This window comes from Danio aesculapii, chromosome 9 (assembly GCF_903798145.1).
Source record: "Danio aesculapii chromosome 9, fDanAes4.1, whole genome shotgun sequence".
Lineage (NCBI taxonomy): Eukaryota > Metazoa > Chordata > Actinopteri > Cypriniformes > Danionidae > Danio > Danio aesculapii.
The window spans coordinates 36,017,951-36,042,399 of NC_079443.1; the positions used below are offsets into that span (position 1 = coordinate 36,017,951).

General features: G+C 35.9%; 1 protein-coding gene across 2 annotated transcripts in view; it reads right to left on the reverse strand.

Annotated features, from left to right (window-relative positions):
- The window catches only part of appb (amyloid beta (A4) precursor protein b), a 46,257-nt gene that overhangs the window by 13,849 nt on the left and 7,959 nt on the right, over positions 1-24,449 (reverse strand). Inside the window, exons 2-8 of one of the 2 annotated variants that reach the window (XM_056465619.1) lie at positions 22,167-22,334; positions 15,941-16,070; positions 15,564-15,676; positions 12,982-13,172; positions 9,290-9,534; positions 7,255-7,425; positions 821-954 (exon numbers count right to left, since the gene is read on the reverse strand). In XM_056465619.1, coding sequence (XP_056321594.1) covers positions 821-954; positions 7,255-7,425; positions 9,290-9,534; positions 12,982-13,172; positions 15,564-15,676; positions 15,941-16,070; positions 22,167-22,334 — 1,152 coding nt within the window. The remainder of the gene's footprint in view (positions 1-820; positions 955-7,254; positions 7,426-9,289; positions 9,535-12,981; positions 13,173-15,563; positions 15,677-15,940; positions 16,071-22,166; positions 22,335-24,449) is intronic. The other variant, XM_056465620.1, reaches the window with a different exon arrangement.

A 24,449-nucleotide genomic window follows, 5' to 3' on the forward strand; every position in this document is an offset into this window, starting at 1 on the left:
ACAAATAGTAAAATTGTGAAATGTTATTGCACTATAAAAGAACTGTTCAAATGTAGTTTATAACTGAATTTAATCATTTATTCCGATGATTTTAAAGATGAATTTTCAGCTTTATTACTCCAGTCATATGAGTGACATGATCCTTCAGAAATCACTCTAATATTAATAAATATTATTATTATTATTATTAATTGTAATAGTAATAAAAGCAATAACGACTGGAGTAGTAATTTAATTTGAAACTACATACAGTTGTTAATAAATATTTAACAATTTATCTATTTTTTTTTACATTTAATAAATGACACTTTGAACAGAATAATTTTCTTTAAAAAAAACATACCGCAAACCTTTGACCGGTAGTGTATATTTAACCAAACATCACAGAAATTCAGTCAAATCTTAATTACAATTTTATGCAATTTATCCTCTCTTTATAGTCTCATAACACTCTGCAGAACTCCTCAAAAGAATCTCAGCATTCCCTACTTACAAGCTCTAAAGTGACGTTTTAGAAGTAGCACCAGAGGCTTTTGCTAAGCTCTTAAACTGACAACCTGAGATTTGAATCCAGAACTGAAAGTTAGCTCTTCACACAGTCAGTGGTTGTTTCTTATTTATTTACACACGTGTGCCACCAAACCACTGAATAAATGCAATCTCACACTCAAAGCTGATCGATTTCATTCTCATACGCTATTGTTCATTTATAGAATGCTGTCAATGTGTTTAATACTATTTCTCAGTTCATCTATCATCACACTGTTTTGTAATTTCCTCTCATATAGCTGAAGGGTAATAAATCTACTGATGTTCTCACCTCTGACATTTTCTCTCTGTGTTTGGCCTCCAGGCTCTCCTTTGCCTTCTGGAAGCGCATGTGTTCGTTCATATCTCCTGGAGCTTCCAGGTAACGATCCACCGCATCAGCAGGGCTCGGGGCCATGGTTGGCACTAGAGACAGAGATGAGTCTTGTTCAATGACAGTCACAAAAAAAGACAGGTAAATGCGAGCCAGAGAATCTTCCTTGCGGCAAAGAGAGCGAAGACTCCTGGGAAAGAGCTGCTAGTTCGGGTGCAGGTTAAAATTGGTTAGCAGAGACAGAAACGTTTGCGCGAGATTGCTTTTGCCAAAGGTTGCTCTACTGCAGGAGGTTGAAAGTGGACTCAGAGAGCTGAAAGAGTTTCATGCTGGAGGTTGTATGAAATGGAAGATCTGTATGTGTGACCAAAACAATGTGTGTATGTGTGTTTTTCACACAAATATAAATGAACGTCACTTAGGCATGGGACGATAACCGTTTTCAAGGTATACCGCGGGTTGGAAAAGTCAAGGTTTTAAAACCGCCAACATTTGCTGTAATACCGTTCCTAAGACATGTGTAAGAGTTTTTATTTACGTTTTTGTTTTTTTAGGACAACAGTATCTCCAGCAGAAAAGATATCCAAAGATATCTTGTAAAATGTAAAGAAAACAGTGTTTTTAAAACTGATGAAGACAGCAGAAGTTAATGATTCATTTGAATTATTTAGCCTGACATGTTTACTGCTCCAAAATATTATAAATGTTTCACAAAATACAATATATTGTGTTTAAGGGGGAAAAGTTTTAGTTTTTTACCCAGATATTTAATAAGAATATATTTTAGAGCAGCGATCACAATACGGTGATACTGTGAAACCGTGATATTTTTATCCAAGGTTATTATACCGTCACAATCTTATACAGGTCCATGCTGCATTAGAAAAATATCATGTATGTGATTAGGATCCTGCAAAAACGTAAAGAAATATTAAAATATAAACAATTTAACCACATTTCAACCCTAAAGAATACAATAAATGTAAAATAACGACACTTTAGAATGCTATGAAATACCTTTTCTCCTATTATTTTATTTTTCCTCCTAATAATTTTATTCCTAGTAAAATTCATTCATTTTCCTTCAACTTATACGACATCGATTTATACTTCTGCATCCAGTGCACGTGTATGTGTATGCTCCAGCGCAGCCTTCGTGTGGTCGCATAGCCCTGATGCGCACCTCTCAAAAAATGTAACTACGCGTCACCATGATGTGTAGTGCAAGCTCTGTGATTGGTCAGCTTGGTAGCTGTGATGAGTGCGGGCGGTGCTGATAGCCGTGAGCCTGATGGAGTGAATGTTTACATTAAGTTAAGTGTGTTACGTTAAGATGAGTTTATGTGTAGTTAAGTGTTGAGTCCCATAAAGAAACTCCAGATGGAAACTGTTGTTTTGTGTCTACCTTATGATTAATGTTGTTGCACGTCCGCCAGATCCCACCTCTGAATAAGTTTTAGTTTCTTGTACATTAAGGTAGCATTCAGAAAAAACCAAACACCCATGAAGAAACTCGATGCAGAGGAACATAAAAAGCCGCTGCCAGCTAGTGGTTCGGGAGTTATTGCAGAGCAACACAAACAGCATGCAGAAGTATAAATGCACGACTACATGCAAGGCAGGCGCTGTGGGTCACGGTGATTGCTAAACGCAGGAGCCTTCAGTCCCTGGTTTATCAGGGGTCGCCACAGCAGAATGAACCGAAATTTATAGAAAAAATTTATATATAATTATTTGATATATATTTAATGTGTTCAGTAAAATAAGCCATGGCATCTTTTTTTTTTCACAGAGAACATGCAGAATTCATATTTAAATAGCTTTTGCAGTTTAATATACAAACAGTTCATTTATAGATTTGATTACAGATACAGTCCTACTTTATTTATTTTATTTTGTTCCACAATTTGCCAATTTTTTTTATTTTGCAGTAAATTCCAATTTTTATGACTGAATTTCAAAATTCTGACAATTTTCACAAATCTCATAAGGAGCTATAATGTGTATAAATGAACAAACTGGTATTGACCTTATTTTTCAATGCGGAAGTGTGAAATTGTTCTAGATCTTCCAATTTAGTCGCCTGTGGGAGAAATGACTAGCAAAAATAAACGACAGTAAACAGTCAAACCGCTTGCTCTACAAACAAGCGTGTTCATAACTATACACAAACAAGAATAATAATATAATTAGAAAAGATCAGTTTATAACATAAAGCAGAATACCGAGCCATTTTAACAACTAAAAATCAATAGTATATATAATAGTATATATATAATAGTAGTGAATGAGACCGGAAGTCTTCAGCTAAAAAGATTGTCTGCGCTCGTATGTCGGAAATAAGGTCAATAAGAACAGAAATTTAAAAGGGTTTTCCAAATGAGTACATTTCAAAAGACATGCAGACAAGTTCCACTTATGAAAACAAAACTTTTGTCTTCATTTTGAAGTAGCCTCTATTGTTTTCAGATTATTTTTGTGAAATGTATTATTTTGTAATCTTCAATTTATAAAATATTTAAAAATATATTAAAAATATTTATAAAATCTATAAAGGAATTGCTAGTTGGTATGCTATGCTGCAATGCAGTGATATTTCTAAAGGTATAATACTTCATTGTGTTACTGTAACTGTGTGAATTGTACATCAGCTCCTGTGAGGCTGCTGTGACACTTTCTGACAGCGAGCATGCGGGAACAGTCCGCCCGGCTGTGTGGAATATGCCCTGTCAGGATGAGGGCTGCTCTGCTGTCACTTTCCCACAGAGTCCAGCATTGTGCTTAACCGAGCAGAAAGCGCTCACTGAACCGCTGCCACAGACCGGTCTGACCAGAGGCCGACTGCAGCTCTATCACTGGCCACACACTGAGATAAACACACACGCCCAGAGAGAGAGGCACATCCAGTACTGCAGTGCTCAGCAGATTCAGAAACACACACACTGACATGCAGGCGCACTCAAAACAGACACAAGCACAAACAAACACTCAGCCTATCAAATCTGTCAGTATCTACTCTGGAGGATCTCTGGAGGATAACACTGACTCAGAAAACACTTTATACAGCAACTATTACGCACTTTAGTATTTTATTTATATAACTGCTATTGATAACTTGCAGTTCAGTTATGGAGACTGTAAATGTTCTGATGAACTGAGAGAGATTTTGAAGAGACACCAAAGATTATTATATTTGAATTCATTAAAAATGATTAATTATCTTAATTTGTGTGTAAATCAAACTTCAAGGTTGTGAGGTTTAATTCTGCATCAGCAAAGACAATGATGTAACACATGGTTATTGTATTATTTTACTCTATTCAGATAAGGTACAGATGGTGTGGACAAAATGTAATTTAATGGACCCTTTTCACAAGCCTGTTATGATGCGTTTAACGGTCATCAGCATCTTAAATCTTTGAAAGATTTTAAATATTTAGATTTTTTTTTAAATCGTATGAACATTTATATCTATTTATGTATGTATTTTATCACATTTGCTTCAAATTACAAAAAAAACCCCAGAATTACCGCTTGTGTGAGGCGTTTCTAATGCAGCGTCTATGGGACAGGACAGTAAGTCTGACATTATTCTCTCCTCTGGCTCCTGTCTCACACTACTTTTTTCCTTTTTCTGGAAGTCTTTATAACATCCTCATGGAGTTTTTCTTTTATTGTTTGAGCAAATAAAATTGTAAAAAAATTATTAGTTGTATTCTCCCATTCACTGCGCTCCAAGTTTTCCCAACTATGACGAAACCTGGAAATGTGAAAAGGGTCTATATTCAATTACAGTAGTATTCCAATCTCTTGGAATCTCACGCTACTTGATATAGAAATGTTCATGTATTGTTCTCTGTGGAATAGTAAGGCTGGGTAAAATATATATATTATTAAAGTTTAAATTAATCTTCAATTTGACAAAACTTCATAAATTTGGGAAGTTTCTTGAATACATTGTTAATATGCATGCTTATTCAGAAGATGTGAATAGTATCTGAATATTCCCATCTCTTGTCCTGAAGATCTTGCTTTTTTTTGTTGCTCGATTAAAAAAAAACCTAATCTGAACAAATTTGGTATCAAATCAAAACCATATAAATAAGAATCAAACTGAACTGCTGAGTAGGCTGCAATACCTGTAGTCTAGATTAAATCCTGTTTCTGGAGATTTAGTTTCCTGCAGAGGTCCAAACTTTATCAAACACAATTAAACCAACTAAGTAGGATCTGAAGTGTTTGTTTAAGGTTGCAGTTGAACTCACGCTGTCTCATTCACACACATACATACGCATGCTCGCTCACTTGGGAGTCGGGAGCGATATTGTTAGACTGCCCGCTCTCGTTCAAAATTAAACCAGTTACCGACCCCTCCCGTGCTTTATTCGGAAATTTATTCCTGCGCTGCAAGAAATCTAGTTGGGTCCGGCGGCTCCCGTACCGCGGGAATGCAGACCTCTAGTATAAGGTTTACAGTCGTGTTACCGGGTGGGCATTAGGACTAGGAGGAGGCTGTTAGTCAGCAGAGGCTAATGCTACACAAGTGACTGTTTACTTGCTGAGGGATATTGTACACAGAGATATTCTGTACTCGCATTCACAGTTTCAAATCAGTAATCCGAAACAGTTAATCTAAAATCACAGGCAAATGTTCACCTCTGATTGTTGACCTGATCTTACTTTGAGCGCTCCAGTTAGAGCTTCCCTCAGTCTCATGAGCAGCGTCTTGCTCGAGTAGGGTCTGTCTGCGGATTGCAAGACAAGGGCGCAACATGAAGGGGCATAACTTGTAGTACATTAGAGGTGTAACTTGAAGTTATGGAGCCATGTCAAAACTATGTTGTTGGCAAAACGGCGCTGTACATCAGTCACAGGGGGCAATACAGAGTAGGTAAACTGTAATGACACAATGGGTGAAGAAGTCAGCTAGGTGCATGGTGGAGTTGCTAAATGAATGAATATAATTGGTATATCAAATGAATAGGTTGTGGATAAAATTGAAGAAAAAAACTCATGAAAATATTTGATGAAAATGTTCTCTGTTAAGTATTTCTGCCATCTTGCCAACCACAACCCGTCTTGCAAGTTACACCTCTCCAGTCTAACTTACCACAAGTAAAGCCCCTTCATGTTACAGCCCCGTCTTGCAGTCCGCAGACAGATACACTTATCTTGCTCAAGCTCACATATATTGCCTGTGAGTTAGCCACGCCCACTTGTTTACATGTTCTGGTTAGCATGTGCTAAAATTCTTTTATGTTTGACTATTTATTTCAGGTTCCATTGTGAAGTCACATCAAAGCCAATAGATGACAAGCTGAAAATCATTAGCCAAAAAATGTATAGTGGCTAATGCTAACGCTAGACCAGAGGCTGTTTTATAATGGATGTCAATGAAGGAGAGGCATTACTATACTGCATTGTGAGCATTTTTGAGGAAATAACTCATTTAATCAATCGCTAATCAACATGTTTTACTAAACAACACTAATGGTGAACCATATGTAAGTTTTTTTTTGCCTTTCAAAAACATAATTTAGCCCAAACCAACATAATCTTTCACAAACTGACTGAGACATGCCAGATAGACAATAAATCAAGAATAAAGCCATAAAATTACACGAACAAAACAAACCAAAATGTATAAAATAACAAAAAAAGATCAACATACTGTGCAGACATCAAACAGAAACTCTGTAAGGGGTTAAATAAAACCATATTCTTGAAACAAATCATACAATTGTTTCGCCTTCTCACCCTTCATTATTTTTAAAGCCTCTACATAGGTGGCAACAATATGTAAGTAATAGTAGTCCAATAGTAAGTAATACACAAATTATCATCTCCACATCGTAAGAAACTCTGCTCAAATCAAGTCATCATCTCTTGTAAATGCCTGAACAAAATAAAACAGATAAATACAGCATCAATAATTTTTAATGTGTCACGTTTTTAATCAGAGTATGAAATATGATTATTGTCTAGGTGTGTGCAGGTCATATGTGTGTATGTGTTTATGCATGGATGTATTACTATTTTTTTAAACTTTTATAGAGATTTTCAATTTGTGAACTCAGCCTATTTTTTCCCTTATAACTTTCAATAGTGATTTGAACACATATATATTTCCTTTTGACATGTTTTGTGGATTCAGGAAATGCGGATGAAGAGCATAAGCAAAGTTCCACACAGTTGCACAGGAGGTTAAACTAAAAGAACTAGATGCTCTGGCTGTACAGTCACCTCACAGAGACCTGTAATCCATGCGGGCTAAAGCATCCAGCCATCTGCTGAGCTTGTGAGTTTGGCAACGAATGAAGCGAAGAAAGTGAGAAAGAGACGAGGTGCTGGTTAGAGAGCGGAACTTCCTCTGAGGAGACGTCTTGACTTACACACACTGCTGCTGCAGACAGCCATGCAGTACTCCTCTGACTCAAAGTTATTGCGGTTTCCCCCGCAACCCCCAAAGGTGAAGGAGGCGCATCGGCCCTTCTCCGCCACAAAATACCAGCGGGGCAGGTTGGCATGGCACGGCCCTGACCGAGCAGGGGCCCAGCACACCGCTAATGGGGAAGAGACACTCTTGATTTCATAAGAAAGGTTTTAGTTGTGTTTTGCCTTTCCAGTGCATTCTAGGAACTGCATACTGGATACTGAAATGTACAACTGAAATATACACTACCGGTCACAAGTTTGGGATGTTCTGAAATACCTTTTTTTTTTCCCTCACCAAGATTGCATATTTATTCGAATAAACAATAAAAGAGTAAGAAAAATGTTATATTCTGTGATATTTGTTATAATGTCATTTATTTTTGGGACACAAAGCTACATCTTCAGCATTATTACTCCAGTCTCACTGATTTACTGCTCTATTATGATCATTTATTATTGGTGCTCAATCATTTGTGATCGATATTCTTATTTTCAATGTTAAAATGTGTGAAAACCAAACAAATCGTCCTGCACACAGTCAATACATGATTAAACGTTTATATATATATATATATATATATATATATATATATATATATATATATATATATATATATATATATATATATATATATATATATATATGTGTATATATATATATATATATATATATATATATACACACACACACATACATATATATATATATATATATATATATATATATATATATATATATATATATATACACACACATATATATATGTGTATGTATGTATGTATGTATGTATGTATGTATGTATGTATGTATGTATGTATGTATGTATGTATATATATATATATATATATATATATATATATATATATATATATATATATATATATATATATATATATATATATATATTTATATTCGAACTGTTTATGCTCATGACCAAAGACTATAGAATTAACAAGACATGTCGCTCATATATTTTTGAATGGGGAATAGTATAACAATATGCGAACATTGCTTACATACGCGAACCAGATGTGTGCTTTTACGACAGGTATTGTGGTGGTCAACAAACATACTGGAATCTCAGCGAACACTTGCTTCACAAACATTAGAAATATATTCAAAAGTAGCTTGAAATCTGTACTTTTAAACGAACTCTCTACACTTGAAAACAAAAGATTTCTGGTTTTGAAATCTGTATGAAACAATAGCGAGGAACAGTCCGTCCTGTCAAAAGCACATCACATGGCAGCAACTACTCAAACGCCTACGGCACAAGAGTCGCTGTCATTTCTGGAGGAGATTCGCCATCAGGACCAAGTTGTCAATTACTTTAGAAGACCAGCAAAGCAATATCCGGAGTATGATAATGTGTAACACGCCCATAAATAAGGTTGGTGTCGTGATCTCGTTCCTTTTGAGTTCACATGCGCATTCGCTTTGGAAGCCTGGAAAAATGCAGATTTTGTTTGATTTGATTGTTTCGAAACAAAACTTATGAGACTGTTGTTGTTTTATTTTATTGGTGTTTCCAAATATGTAATGTAATCGTAAGCTTGGCAAACAGTTTTGGAGAATTTGATGTTTCCCCATTCAGACAGAATGCCCGAGAGGCGTCTCAAAGATGCATTTCTAAATAACACCATTTTTTAAAATGAAGTATTTAGTCAGTTTTCACATTATAAATGTCTTTACTTTGATTTGAGTCCTTGACCATAAAATTGACAATGAATGCTAATTTTCAATATATATGTATAGGTAACATATGATGGTTAAAATTATTACTCTAAATGCTAATTTTTGCTAATAATGTATAGGCAATATATTATAGTTTTCACAAAAAATGATGCAGCACAACAAAGTTTTCAACATTGATAATAATCAGAAATGGTTTTTTGAGCAACAATTCTTCATATTTGAATGATCCCAAACTTTTGACCGGTAACTACCAGATTGTTTAGTATATTACCAATATGCATGCACACAATTCTCACCTCGCACAACCTCCTCTATAGACTCTGTTGTGGTGGTGGTGGTGGTCGTCATTGCAATGTTGGAGGTCTGTTCGCTGGTGTCTTGCTCATCGATTATATCTTCATCATCATCTTCCTCATCTTCATCATCCTCACCGTCACCGTCTTCATCGTTGTCCCAGACTTCCTCTTCCTCATTGTTGAGATCCTCATCATCCTCAGTCACTGCAGGCTCAGGCTTGGTTGTGACCTGTTCTTTCAGCACGCTGTGATGCAGAGAATAATGAAGAAAATCACATGTAAAAATCAAAGTTTTATTTTAAATAAGAATTAAACTAATTAGTAGTTTTAAACACTAGAAGACATAATTAGGTAAGATTTAAACATATTTATTAGGGGTGTCACAATTAATTGTTTTTTCGATGCACCGCGATGAAGACGTGAACAATTCGGTATCGGTTCTGTAATAAACATTACCGGTTGTTATGTACTGATGTTATATGGCGGTAGCTTACTATGGTGAGGGAGGAGACTGTGAGTAATTAAAGCGCTCTACCTACTTAAAAAGCAGATAACTGTTCACAATTCATTGCTTGTAAGTTTGCTGGACAGTCTTTCACTGACAGGGAAGTATATTAGAATCCAGCTAGGAAAACTCTCCCTCTCTCACACTCTGTGGCCCCTTTGACCTGCTGGCATGTTTGTGAGGTAACGTTTTATCTTCCCTCTTGGCTGTTACAACAATAACGTTACTTGTGGATCAAGACACAAGCTTGTCTGCAGAGCGTGTTTTCTCCACAGTGTCGCAGTCTATAATAGATCAGCTGATTGCCACAGCTGTTTAACATTAGTGTCCGTGTCACGGTGTTTGCTGAACAGAGCCAATCGCAGCCCTTTCTGTTGAGCGTGTGATCAATCATAGGCGTTGAAAAACTCACTCGACATTGCTCAAAAATCAAGCGGGATAATATTTACATTTGTTTATTTGCTCTAAATGCTCATGTTGTTCTGTGTGTGTACTTTAGTTTTGTTTGATACATTCAGAAAGTGTTTCAAGTACATATATCTGACATATATCTAACTGCTCATGTTAAAGTACAAAACTGTATTACAAAAATATATATAAATATAAATATATTTATAAATGATCAATTTTAGTACAAGAATTATTGAGTTGCTAAGTAAAATATCAAATTGGGTATGGAAAGTATATATATATATATATATATATATATAAGTTGAAGTCAGAATTATTTGCCCCCCTTTGAATTTTCTTTTCTTTTTTAAATATTTCACAAATTATGTTTAACAGAGCAAGGACATTTTCACAGTATGTCTGATAATATTTTTTTCTTCTGGAAAAAAGTCTTATTTGTTTTATTTTGGCTAGATTAGATAGAATTAAAGAAGTTTAAAATTTTTTAAAAACAATTTTAAGGTCAAAATTTTTAGCCCCTTCAAGCTATTTTTTGCGATAGTCTACAGAACAAACCATCATTTTACAATAACTTGCCTAATTACCCTAACTTGCCTAGTTAACCTAATTAAGCCTTTAAATGTCACTTTAAGCTGAATACCTTGAAAAATATCTAGCAAAATATTATTTACTGTCATCATGGCAAAGATAAAATAAATCAGTTATTAGAAACTATTATGGAATATGTATAAACATACGACAATACGAGCAAAACCTGACAGCATCATCATCATTTTGTCCACTAGCAATTATATTTGGCTTTAGAAGTAAGGACGCCACATGGCAGTGAACTTAGACTCAGAACCATTTAAATTAAGTATTATTTTTTCCAAACTGCAATGGCCCACTGTTTAAAAGATGAGGGAAAGGATCGTTTCCAGTTGATTAAAATCAAGCGTCTTGCCAAAAGAAAAGTCAGTGCAGTATAATTCACTTTTTGACAAATTGTTATTTTCATATACAATACCAAAGACAGCAGTTAAGGGATTTGCACAAACATCTTTACACAATATTCTGGAGTAAGATACACAAATATTTGACAAGATATATTCTAGATAATCTGGGACATAACCAAAACATATGGGCTAATGTTGCAGGGGACTGCTTGCATCTTCTATAGATGGAGTCAACAGAGGAATGCATCCTTGCTAGCTTGGCCTTGGAAAGATGAAGTCTATGTACCACTTTAACTGAATAAGGCTATGTCTAGCACAAATAGAGGATCTATAGATTCTATATATGGCCTCATTCCAGTCCTCGTCTGTCAAACCGATATTAAAGTCTAGTTGCCAGGAGTCTCTTTGTGTAGTTCTAGAAGTAGACAATAATGATGATGCAAGCTTAGTATATAGATCAGAAATAGTTCCCCTTTGTTCTGGGTCATCAGGGAAAAGTTGATCAATAGGATTTTGTTCAGGGAAGGGAAGGAAAAGAGGGAAAATTCTTGCTTGTAAAGTCACACACCTGTAGATATCTGAAAAAGGAGGCTTTGGGAATTTTAAACATTCTAATTGGGTAAAAGACAAGAAACAGCCATCAACAAAGAGATTTTTCAATGTTAAGATGCCATTTTCCTGGTCATTCAAAGGCTGACAAAATCTATGATTTTTAGCAACTAACTGAAGCTCTCTGCCAATCTATATTTTTGCGAATTTGGCCCAAATTGGAAAAATGTATATTTTAAAAAATTTTTTTCAATGAATGAATAGATTTACAAAGCATAAATAGTTCTCGCTTTAGGGACTATGACCTCCCAAAATTGTAGGAATTTGAGTTAGAAAAGCATTTGTTGACATTTAGAGTAACTATTATGTTTTATACATATTATATAATAGTTTAGTATCATTTACTTATTCTTAAAAACCACCACCTACTTTTAACTGGTTTGTAAATAATGCAATACTAAAGTTTAGCAGTGACAAATTAATCATTAACAAGTTATGAAAATACAGTCATTATGTGTGTCATGATCATCAGCAATCCAGCCTGTGCAGATTGCTGGTAAACACACAGTATCGCATAAAACTACAAATCCACCATTATATGGACTGCAAGATCCAGTCATGCACAGCACACACACACCGGTTCCAAATCCAGGCTGATAGCTAACTCACACAGCTAAAGCTGCTCAAAGACTGATTAGTTGGACTATTTATACAGCACACTAACACACAGACTTGGCTGAGTCTTGAACTGATTGTGAATATTACAGCGCGTTTTCCTTGCCTTGCCTTTCCGTGTTTGATATCCATTTAATATTAAAGTATTTAGAGCAGTTTCCAAAATATATTTATGTTATTTTGATCCAAATTTCCTAGCTGGGTCAGTTGGCATTTCTGTGTGGAGTTTGCATGTTCTCACTGTAATCACGTAGGTTTTCTCCGGGTGCTCCAGTTTCCCCCACAGTCCACAGACATGAAGTAGAGGTGAATTGAATAAGCTAAATTGGCCAAAGTGTATGTGTGTGAATGAGTGTGTATGGGTGCTTCCCAGTACTGGGTTGCAGCTGGAAGGGCATCCACTGTGTACAACATATGCTGGATAAGTTTGCGGTTCATTCCGTTGTGGCGACCCCTGATGAATAAAGGGACTAAGCCAAAGGAAAATGAATGACAATGAATGATCCAAATATATGTATATTTATATATAACTTGGAGCACTACTCTCATAAAAATGTATGTTGTCAAATCAATACAAAATGATATGCAATTTTTCATCAAGCATTGTAAAACTCTACCTGGCGTCAGTGTATTCAGTCTCAGCACCGCCCCACCACACATCAGAGTTGGCCTCCTCCTGCTCCTCACTGTCTAAGTCCTTCTGCTCCTCCATTGGGCAGCACACAAACTCCACACCCCGGAAACGGTCGATTCCACACGGCAACAGCATACCATAATCATGCAGATTCATGGAGCGATCGGCGCAGGACTGCAGAGGCACAGACAGATGCAAATAAAGCCAGAGAGGAATGAGGAGCTGAGTCATCATCCAGCTATATGTGGAACACACTCGTGGGTTATGAGAGATGAATTATACATCATACTCAATTATAATGTTCTTGCACCATGATTTAATGTGGAAGTAGGATGTATGTGTTCAGATATGCAAGTCTTTTGTTTAACAAGAAATAATATTAGTGTATACAACTTTATACATTAAATACACAGGATTGAAATTTATGTTAAAGATTTGTAGCAGATACTGTACGTGACCCTGAATCACAAAAGGAAAGAGACATTCTAAAAAAAAATAATTGAGATTTATAAAAGATCTGAAAGCTGAATAAATAATCTTTCCATTGATGTATGGTTTATTAGAACATGATAATGACTATGTTTACATGGACATCAGTAATCAAAATATTTGCCTTAATCTGAATAAGACAATAATATGATTAAGGTGTTTACATGAGTTGCTTTTTTAATGTTAATTTCATGATTGAGTTATACATGTTAAAGCACATAATTTGATTGACATCATTGCGTCAACAAGCTATCCACATTTCCTATGGAGTTTTTAGTAATTTCGGGTGTTTCATTTTTAATTAGTTGACTTTAACAGCAGTTTGGCACTTTCACTTTCATTCTGGAACATTTCATGCATGCCCCCCATGACAAATGAGATATTGGATGCGAGTATGAACTGCTGGAAGAGTGTAGTTTTAATGGAATTTGATACCGAATGCAGTATGGATTTCGTGGTGTATGTTTCTGTGGTCCTTTACTGACTCGCTAGGTGCAGAGAATAGTGTCAAACAGCCATGTCTGTAAGGACTAGGCTATCCTGTCACAAAACATAGTGAAAAGTCGATAATAGTTAGATTGCGGTGTTTACATGTCTGTACTGCACTTCAATAATGCGACTAAAACTGGCACACTCCACGTCTAAATCCAATTTCTCTTTAGTTTGATTATGACCTTAATCAGATTAAATAAATCAAAAATAGCTGTTTACATGGTAGACTCTTAATCAGAGTATTGTCTTAATCATATTAAAATTGGATTATTGGTGTCCATGTAAACGTGGTGAATGTTTGGAATTGGAAATGTGGAATCGGAGGGTTCAAAAAATATTACAAATTATATTCTTATTACAAATTATATTCTTAGCAATGCACAATACATAGTGAGAACACTAGGAACAGGATGAAATTTGCTAAATATCTTCATGAAACATGATCTTTACTTAATATTATAAAGATTTTGGGTATAAAAGAAAAATCTGTAATTTTGAACGATTTGAACCAAACTATTCCCCAAAACATACCGTACAACATAAGAATGGTTTTGTTGTCTAGGGTCATATATGGCACTTATATAAGCTATGATATTAAAATCAGGCCATAACAAATTTTTTAAAGATTTTTTTCCAGGAAATTGAAACAGCTTTTCTAGAGTGGCTGGTAAATGACTTTGAACTGCTGTTGGCTTGTTGTGTTTATGTAAAAAGTTGGATGTGGTTCTGAGGCACTGCATTTGATCTGTAAATCTGCTCTGGATCATTTTTCCCCATTCAGTTTGTCAAAATCCATGAGTAAAAACAAACAGCAAAAAGCTGCTTAACAGCAGAAACTGAACTGTAATTCTACTTGAACACTGTTTTTATGTAAAATACTGTAAAACGGCTAGCATTATCTATTGTATAAAATGCTATATACAGTACATAATCATGATTTGACTCTACTTTGGAGTGACAAACTGCAGAACAAACAAACTTTGCTGTGATAGATGGGATTTATATATATATATATATATATATATATATATATATATATATATATATATATATATATATATATATATATATATATATATATATATATATATATAAATCACAGAAAATAAAAGGAATTACTAAAGGGATATTTCACCTAAAAATAAACATTTTGCCATCATTTCCTCACCCTTCATTTGATGAAAACCTATTTGAGAGTCTTTCTTCTGTTAAACGCAAAAGAAGATATTTTGAAAAATGCTGGCACCCGGTGACTTCCATAGTAATTTGTTTCCTACTATGGAAGTCAATAAGTGCCAGCAACCAGCATTTTAAAACAGATCTTCTTTTGTGTTTAATAGAAGAAAGAAACTCATAAAGGTTTAAAACCTCATGAGGGAGAGCAAATGATGAGATCATTTTTATTTTTAGGTGAACTGTCCCTTCTAACATGTTTTCAGTAGCATAAAAGATTGATATCAAGTAAAATAAGTGCCCGATTCAGAACCATAAATGTGTGATCTGACTTGTTTTTGCACAAAATATAGCAAAATATGACTTTAATTATTAGTGAAAGTGTAAATGTCATGTGGTGTGACCCCTGACCTCTTTGGCCACTGTATGCCAGTGTAGATGACTCTCGCACATGTCCATTCGCTCCTGGTGCAGGAACTTGCACTTATCTGGGACGAGGAGGGCATCGCTGACAAACTCCCCAACTGAAAAAAAGAAACATTTGCTCAGCAGGTGCTCAAGTAGATTTCTGCTGATGTGTAAAGCATCCCGAGCAAATGTTGATGACGTTTTAATGAATCTCATCTTATCTGCTGCAGAATGATGATAGGAAATCGAACAAGAGCCGTGCTAAAAGCATTAGTTTAATGTTCCACAAATCCAGGTTAATACCCCAGGAGTGGCAGAGTGTTCTGATGTAAGTGTCACGTTGAAGGATTTTCTTTATGTGAACACGCACACATACGTACCCAGGCAGCGGTAGGGAACAACAATGTGCGTGTGACTGCGGCACTGTCGGCGACCCATTTTGCACCAGTTCTGGATGCTGACAGGCTGGTTGGCCTCCACTACATTAGTGATCTGGAGGTCTGGGTATACCTGTGGGAGTCAAGACAAGGTACAAATTGTTGTTCAAGTGAACAGAAAAGACATGGGCAACCCACTTTACTTTCATAATCTGACCTATTTCCGAGTGAAACAGGCTATTCAGTGAGGAGCGAAAAGGAGAGGAGACCTTGATTTTATCTATTACGAAGTGACTGGATAGTGAAAAGTAGGTTTTACATATCAGAATGTCAAAACAAGATGTAGTGCTGACAAATTAATGAAAGATTGAGTATCTACACCTTGAAAAAAACCCCGAAAGAATTAAAAGAATTTAAAGGTGCAGTAGGTGATTGTCTTCAGAAACATTTTTTGTTGTGCTGGTTGAAAGACTCTTCACATTCCACAGTAAATGATCTAAATGTATTTATATGTATTTTTATTTTCTGGATAAGGAATAGAACTAAAACATTTTCATCCAATTCAAATTTGTCAGGACGATAATTCCCATAATTCTGATAAGCAGCCCAAACTGTCTGTCAACAAATGTAGATTTGTACATCTGCGCACCTCTGTTCATGCAGATCCACCATTTGCGTGTGCACGTGTACCACGTTCATGTGCACACAAGACTGTGACGGCGGTAAAAACAAATGCTGAATCAAACCTTTTTGAAATCCTGAATCAAAATTGGTGTTACTTTTGCACGCTGGAGAAAGGACGACACCATGGCTGAAGTATTTCTCTTAGACAGGTAATGTTCTGTTTTAAAAATATTTTAGTTACACAAAGCCGATGTAGATTGTATTGTGTTACGAATGGGTTATATGCACAGAAGTGTTGTTCAGCCACTGAAATCTTCCGGCAAAAATTGCTGTGACTATTTTCAGTTTCATAAGGGGCCTTTTACAGCATCGATAATGTCGATTTTTATTTAGTTTAATGGGCCATGAAACCCCCCTGTTTCAGCAGGGTGTTTTCACACCTCTAGTTAAAAAAAGTCAGGAAAGTGGGTGTGTCTAGCTCTGTTTAGGTGGGAGTGTTGGGGGAGGGAAAGATGGAAGGATTTGAATAAAAATGGGAGTTTTCATTTGGGCGCACGCTGATTTTCACAGAGGCAAAACAAACACACAGACGCAGAGGAGAAAGACAGTGACTGTGTTTAATGACAGTGAGTGTGAAATGTTTGATACCTCACGTCATATAAGAGAAAAAAACCTCTGCATTTCTCTGTAATTTAGATGCAGTGGGTAGGTAGTGTCAGAAAGCCGTGTGTGTATAGACTATCCTGTCACAAAATGCGGCGAAAATTCAACACGACGGTAATAGTTTGATAGCAGTGTTTACATGTTTACACTCGGATAGCAGCATTTACAGCAGATCTTTCAGCCCATAATATTGTAGTGATATTACCGTTCTGTAAACTTAGTAACTTGGAAATCATTTGGACTAAGGTATGTTTTTAAAAACTGAAAGAGTACTGCTGATGATACGAACTAACTTTGCCATCAGAATGAACAAACAAAAAGCACTGATCAAACACTTACCAAATCTGTAGAGACAGGACAATCAACACACTGGAGCCGCGTCATTTTTAAAAGGAGACGAGAAGCAAATCCGGATTTCACCATTTCCAAACTCTCGGGTAAAAAATTTTTTCGCGTGTACTGTAATCCACACGTGAGTGCAGCTGCGCTCTCATAGCGGGAAAATGAAAACAAAACCTTTGCTGCAGCACATTTAAAAACGCAACACTGACGACCCATGTCTCCAAACAGTTCTTGTTTTTCTTTCACTTGTTTTGGCAACACAACGTGGCGACTCTCTCCCGTCTGAACGCTGTATCAGGTAAAAACAGTCTTTGAAGCTATCATGCATATTAATGAAGTTGCACCGCATACACAATAGAGCGCGCTGATTGGTTTGAACCTAGTCTTACTCATAAATTAATGCTGCATGCTCAGAGATGTCACGATGTACTCCCAGGTACAGACAGCCAGTCTACACGCTGGAATACATGCAAGGATCTAATCGGCGTGACGCAGCGTAAAAAATGTTTCAAACCGGAAGAACGAATTTGCTAGAAATAACGCAAAAACAACCAATTTTCACTTTTTGGTGAAATATATGTGTCCTAATAGTGTTTTAGCAGCATGGGACACATTTATGACTGTCAACAGCTGTTTTGGTGTTTCATGACCCTTTTCGTGAGCCTTTAACAACAAAACATAAGAAAATCGGGATTTTCTGCCTAGCCTGCTTTACTGAGGTGAAGTTGGTTTTATATTCACATCACAATGGTCATTTTTGAACAATGACAACCTGTGACGCTCCAATATTGTTTATTACCATGCTACTCTGAATATTGGATCTGAAATAGCATGTAAGTATGGCTTAGTAATAAGTGTAATTCCTGCACTCCGCAGGCCAAGCACTAAGCATACAGTAGTCGTTTTGGACAAAGCAGGTAAGAGAGTGAGACCAGCGATCCTTGCATGCACAAAATATGACAAGTTTTGCTTCCTACACAACTGAAAATGTGCTAGATATAATACAGTTTTTTGTTTAGAATTGTAGTATAAAGTTTTTCTATCTGGCGAATGACATGATCTAGTGGGTTGTCTGCTATCATATTTAAGGTGCATGCGTTCATGTTTCAGGAGGCATGGCTTTGGATGGCAGGGGAGTTGTATTCAGCCCCGACAAAATGTTGCAAAAGATCCTATTTTTTTAAGAAAACATTGGTACGTTGAACAATGTTCAGTCGATGAGTTGCAACTATGGCAACTGACAAGGCCATTATTCATGTTGTTTTTACAGAACTCTGTTTAATTATCTTTTAAAATCTCTAATCAATTCTAGGTAAAATGATCTAACATTGTAACAAATTCTCACTTATTAAAAATACCTTCTCATTTTTATTTAAAGCACTTATTTACCATTGTGTATGAAATTTGGTATATTAATAAACTTGCCATGGAATGAAGATAGAAAACATAAACAACACATCATTATGTTGATATCCAGTTGTGTTCCTATAAAACTTGTGTTCCTAAAAACATGTCTTTATTGGAGACACTTGTAAGTCATTTTACTTGAACCCATTATGCGATCTGTCTCTTTAACACTGCGTAATTCATACACACACACTCTGGCCACTTTATTAGGTACAGCTGTCCAACTGTTTCTTAACGTGAATTTCTAATCAGCCAGTCACATGGCAGCAACTCAGTGCATTTAGTCATGTAGACATGGTCAAGACGATCTGCTGCAAATCAAACTGAGCATCAGAATGGGGAAGAAAGGTGATTTAAGTGACTTTGAACGTGGGATGGTTGTTAGTGCCAGACGGGCTGGTCTGAGTATTTCAGAAACTGCTGATCTACTGGGATTTTCACGCACAACAATCTGTAGGGTAATACAGTTAAAAGTGCTGGAAACATTGGTCCAGTGTTCATATATATATTCATGTTTATTAATGTAGCACCATGGTCCTGCGAGACACAATATTTTGTTCCACTGTATGTCCACACATGTAGCAAAATGACAATAAAGCTCAACTTTGAGATAAAATCAAGCAGTTGTTGCAGATTTGTCAGCTGCATATCCACGATGCGAATCTCCTGTTCCAGCACATCCCAAAGGTGCTTTACTAAGTGGAGGTCATCGGAGTATAGGGAACTCACTGTAATGTTCAAGAAACAAGTTTGAGTTGTCAGAGTTTTGTGGCATGTTATTCTGCTGGAAGTAGCTCTCACAAGCTGGGTATACCAGCAGTCTGGACAGTTAATATGGCACATTCTGATTTTATCAGACAAATGTCACAGCTCATATCAAGACCAGACCAGACCAGACCAGACCAATTTTTTATAAGCCCTTGTGAATTGTAGTGTTGGTTTCCAGTTCTTAGCTGATGGGAGTGCGACCAGTATGCTCTTCTTCTCCAGTTGTAGCTGGACATGTGTTTTTAAGGTTTGGCATGATGTTGTGCCTTCAGAGATGCTCCTCTGCAGAATTCAGTTGTAACAAGTATTTTGGATACTGTCGCTTTTCTATCATTTCAAACCAGTCTGGCCTTTTTCTCCCCTGACTTCTGGCATTAAACAAGGCACTTTCACCCACAGACCTGCTGCTTACTGAACATTGTCTCTTTTTGGACCATTTTCTGTGTAGTTTGCTGATGGCTGTTGATGAAATTCCCAGCCAATCAGCTGTTTCTGAAATACTCAGAGCAGCCCTTCTGGCAGCAACATGGCAATTTCAAAGTCAATTAAAGCACTTTTCTTTTCCATTTTGATGCTCAGTTTGAACTTGAGCAGATCCTCTTGATCTCGTCTACATGCCGGGCGGCATTAATTTGCTGCCATGTGATTGGGTAATTATATATTTGCGTTGACAAGCAGCTAAACAGGGGAACCTAATAAAGTGGTTGTTGATTGTCCAACACTGTTGAAAGGCTTTAAGTAAGGGTTATGAAGTACATCCAGTGGGTTTTTAATCGTAGAATAAAACCGGACATAAAGCAGATACATATGAATGTGGATGTAAGTATATGCATTTGTATGCATTCACTGACATTTAAGGGGATTTGAAGTTACCCCATGAGTCTTTTTGAAAGACATTTGTTATGCCCAATATACACAGTTAAAACTGTAATACAGTAAAATAGGCTTGTCACGATACTGGAACTAGATACCAATCCGTATTGAAAATTTTTAAAATGTCCATTTCCCGTGAACGTTTGAGCGCTGTGGAGCACGTTCTTAAACAGCGCTGATTTGCCATTGCGTTCACGTGCTCAACAGAAATGACTGTTGTCCGTGAAGGTTATCGATTCATCGAACTCACTGCTGTTTACTGCGTGTAACCACAGATACAGGGACACTGGAGCATTTGAAAGTCACCTCAATCAGCTGGTTTGTCTGTAAGCTGACACATGAGCGATCCGCTGATGAATCGCAACTTTAAAATGCTCTAGTGTCACTGTATTTGTGGTTTAAGCAGTAAACAGTGGTGAGTTTAGTGAACCGATGACCTTCACGTCCAATCAGTCTTTTCTGTGAGCACGTGAACACGATGGCAAATCAGTGCAGTTTAAGAACGTGCTCCACATCGCTTAAATGTTTGCAGGAAATGAGCATTTTTTAAATATTAGTTTCTAATTTCAATTTTTTAAATTCCATTATCGAGACAACTCCACAGTAAAAATTTTGCAGTTGAAATAAATGTATTGTTTCGGTAACACTTTATTTTTTGTCACAATTCATGCTATTAACAAACTATTAACTAAGGTTATTAGCTCATTAAACTGTTATTAGCTGCTTAATAATAGTTAATAAGGTGGAAGTTGGATATAGGTTTAGCGTTGGATTAGAGATCTAGATAATACTAAAAACTGTTAATATTGCAATAATAGGAAGATAATAGGCCAGTAGTTAATAGCATGAATTGTGACTTAAACTTAAGTGTCACTATAGTTTCTATTTTAATACATTTTACAATATTTTTTTTTTGTTGTGAAGCCAAAAATGAGTTTATAGCAGCCATTACTCCAGCCTTATGTTCCGTTGCACATTCAGAATCTAGACATCATTGTAATTACTGCTCAAGAATGATTCCTTATTGATGTTGGAAGCAGTAGCATTGCTTAATATTCTTGTGGAAAATATAACTTATATAAATATAACTTAAATATAAGCTATATATGAACAAATAGAACATCTTTTTTTCAGAATTCTCCAATAGACAGACAAATACAGCATTTCTTTGAAATAGACATGCATTGATCACAATATAAATGTCAAAACTGTGACTTTATTAATTTCTTCACCAAATTCCTACTTAAATTTTTTAACATAGAAGAGTATATTTGAACTATATGATCTATCTGCCACACTGCTACCTCAACAACAGCATCAGTCATATAAAAACTCATGTTAATCAGAACCTGACTTGCTTATGTAACGCTCAGAATCCCCATGGCTATTAATTACTTTGACTGTCATTATATAATTGACTTTAATTACTAAAGTAATCACGATACAATAATGTTTTACAACCTGCACGAGCTATTGACGACTAATGCTGACACCGCAGCAGAGCTCATTGTATTCACACGTCTCATTTCATATCTCTTTTTTCTCTCATTACCTCTTGGCAGTATTGAAGGATGCCCTCTTTGGTGCCGATGCAGCTCTTGGTGCCAGTTGGATCGGGCTCCCACTTGCCACTCTGGACGTTGATATGCATGTTGAGTTTCCCACAGAACATGGCCACCTGAGGCTCCGCCAACAAGCCCACCGAGTCATCCGACGGCACCTGCCAACAGCACAACCGACAGGAACATGAGGAACCATTATCACATAAGCCAATGATCTTTAGACGGCTTCACGATGGGGCTTTTCTTAGTACTTATCGAGTATATGATTAGCTTGATGAGTTGATGACAATATTAAGTAGATCTTTTTTTATTAAGTTAATTTAATTCCTTTATGTTGTCCTAATACAAATTGATTGTGTGGAATCCAGCTTTACTTTTTACAGTGTATGGAAGTCAATGACTAGCACTTAACAACATTCTTCAAAATATCTTCTTTTGTGTTCGACAGAAAACAAAGAGACTTGTAACCACCACTGCAGAGTGAGTAAAATAGTAAGTGCTTTTTTATTTTTGGGTCAACTTTCCTTTTAACTGACAGCCCTAATTATATGACTTACAGAGAGAGGCAGGAAAATAATGTTGCACAAAAAGAAACTGCCTGTCTGGCAGGAAATTACTTTAAATATACATACAAACAATATTGCACCAAATGTTGTCCCAACTAGCCGACATGATAAACAGTTTCCAATTGAACAATGTTAGGTTTATGAGTTCCCAGCATGTACTGCAATGTGAATAATTAATGACAGAAATATTGTATGAAGGACTATTGTATTTGTCATCACTACTAGGAGTGTTGAAACTATACTATAGCTTTTTGGTTTTAAGCACTTGAAGCAATGGCTGCGTCTGAAATTGCATACTTCCATACTATATGGTATGGTTTAAAACAGTATGTGAGCCGAGTAGTATGTCCGAATTCACAGAATTCAAAAAACAGTTCGCAAAAGTACGTTGATGACCTACTACTTCCCGAGAGATTCTGAAGTGCGCTTCTGATGGACGCTACACTATCCCATGATCCACAACGAGAGAATTCATGAATGGGTGTGAAGCAATGTAACTGACACAGGTGCGTCACGTGATCATGACAAAATGGTGGATGTAGTACATCTGATTTCCATTCATATTATTCATATTCATACTGTACTTTTCTAAGCGTCAAGTAGTAAATTCATATTCAAATGTAGTACCTACTTAGTAGGCGATTTCAGACGCAGCCTCCATTTTAGTGTTTAAGCAGCAATTTTGTGAAATATTATTTATAATTATAATTATATATATATATATATATATATATATATAATATTATATTATATAATTCTGGTGAACAATTGTTTTTATTATTTCAGATTTTGTTTACAGTTTTCTCAGTGGCTTTGGTGCATTTCTTACAACACTATTTACATTTGCACAACAGATTATGCATTTCTCAAAACAATTAGTACAAACTGCAAAACCTAGTTGATAACATACAAAAGCCTGTCACTTGCTCAAAATGGAGAGCTCATTCCTCAAAAGCAAGTATTCATGTCAATCAAAGTGTCAGTGTCATCAAGATGAAAAGTCCCGACATCATTGTTTAGAACAAGATAGTCAAAGAATAAATACACCCTTATTTACAACAATTATAAACTTCCTTTGGGTAGCGCTGTGCACAACTGTAAACAATATTGCAGTACATATTGGAACTGAACCTACAACATACATAGGTCTGTAAATCATTCATCAAATTGTTCAATTTAGAAGACATTTTCAAGAAAAAAAAGATTATTTTTTTAATTATCTTGACAGATTTTGACAACTAGTTCAACATTTTGTATGCAATGACTCAAGTAATGACACGAGGACCATTAGTTTTACATGGAATGACTATTCAGCATTCTCAAGTTTAGTTAACTTTGACTGACGTGACATAAGCAAATGATAATGCTATAATTCAGCAGAGAGTTGTATGAAAGCAATTGATGCATGTCCAAAAGCATTTGCAATTTGTTGGAAGGAATGAGAAACTGCTACTATGATGTGCACAAATGACTAATTGTTTTGAGAAATGCATTAACTGTTGTGCAAATGTAAATAGAGTTGTGAGAAATGCACCAAAGCGACAGAGAAAAACTATATTATAGAAAGAAGGTAGACTTATTTTATAATAACAGAAGCTAAAAGATTGCTGTAACAAAAAAAACAAGAATAATGTTAAACCAAATAAAAAGTAGAAGTTAAAAAAGTAAAAAAAAATAATTATTACGTCATGAGATACACAACGTACA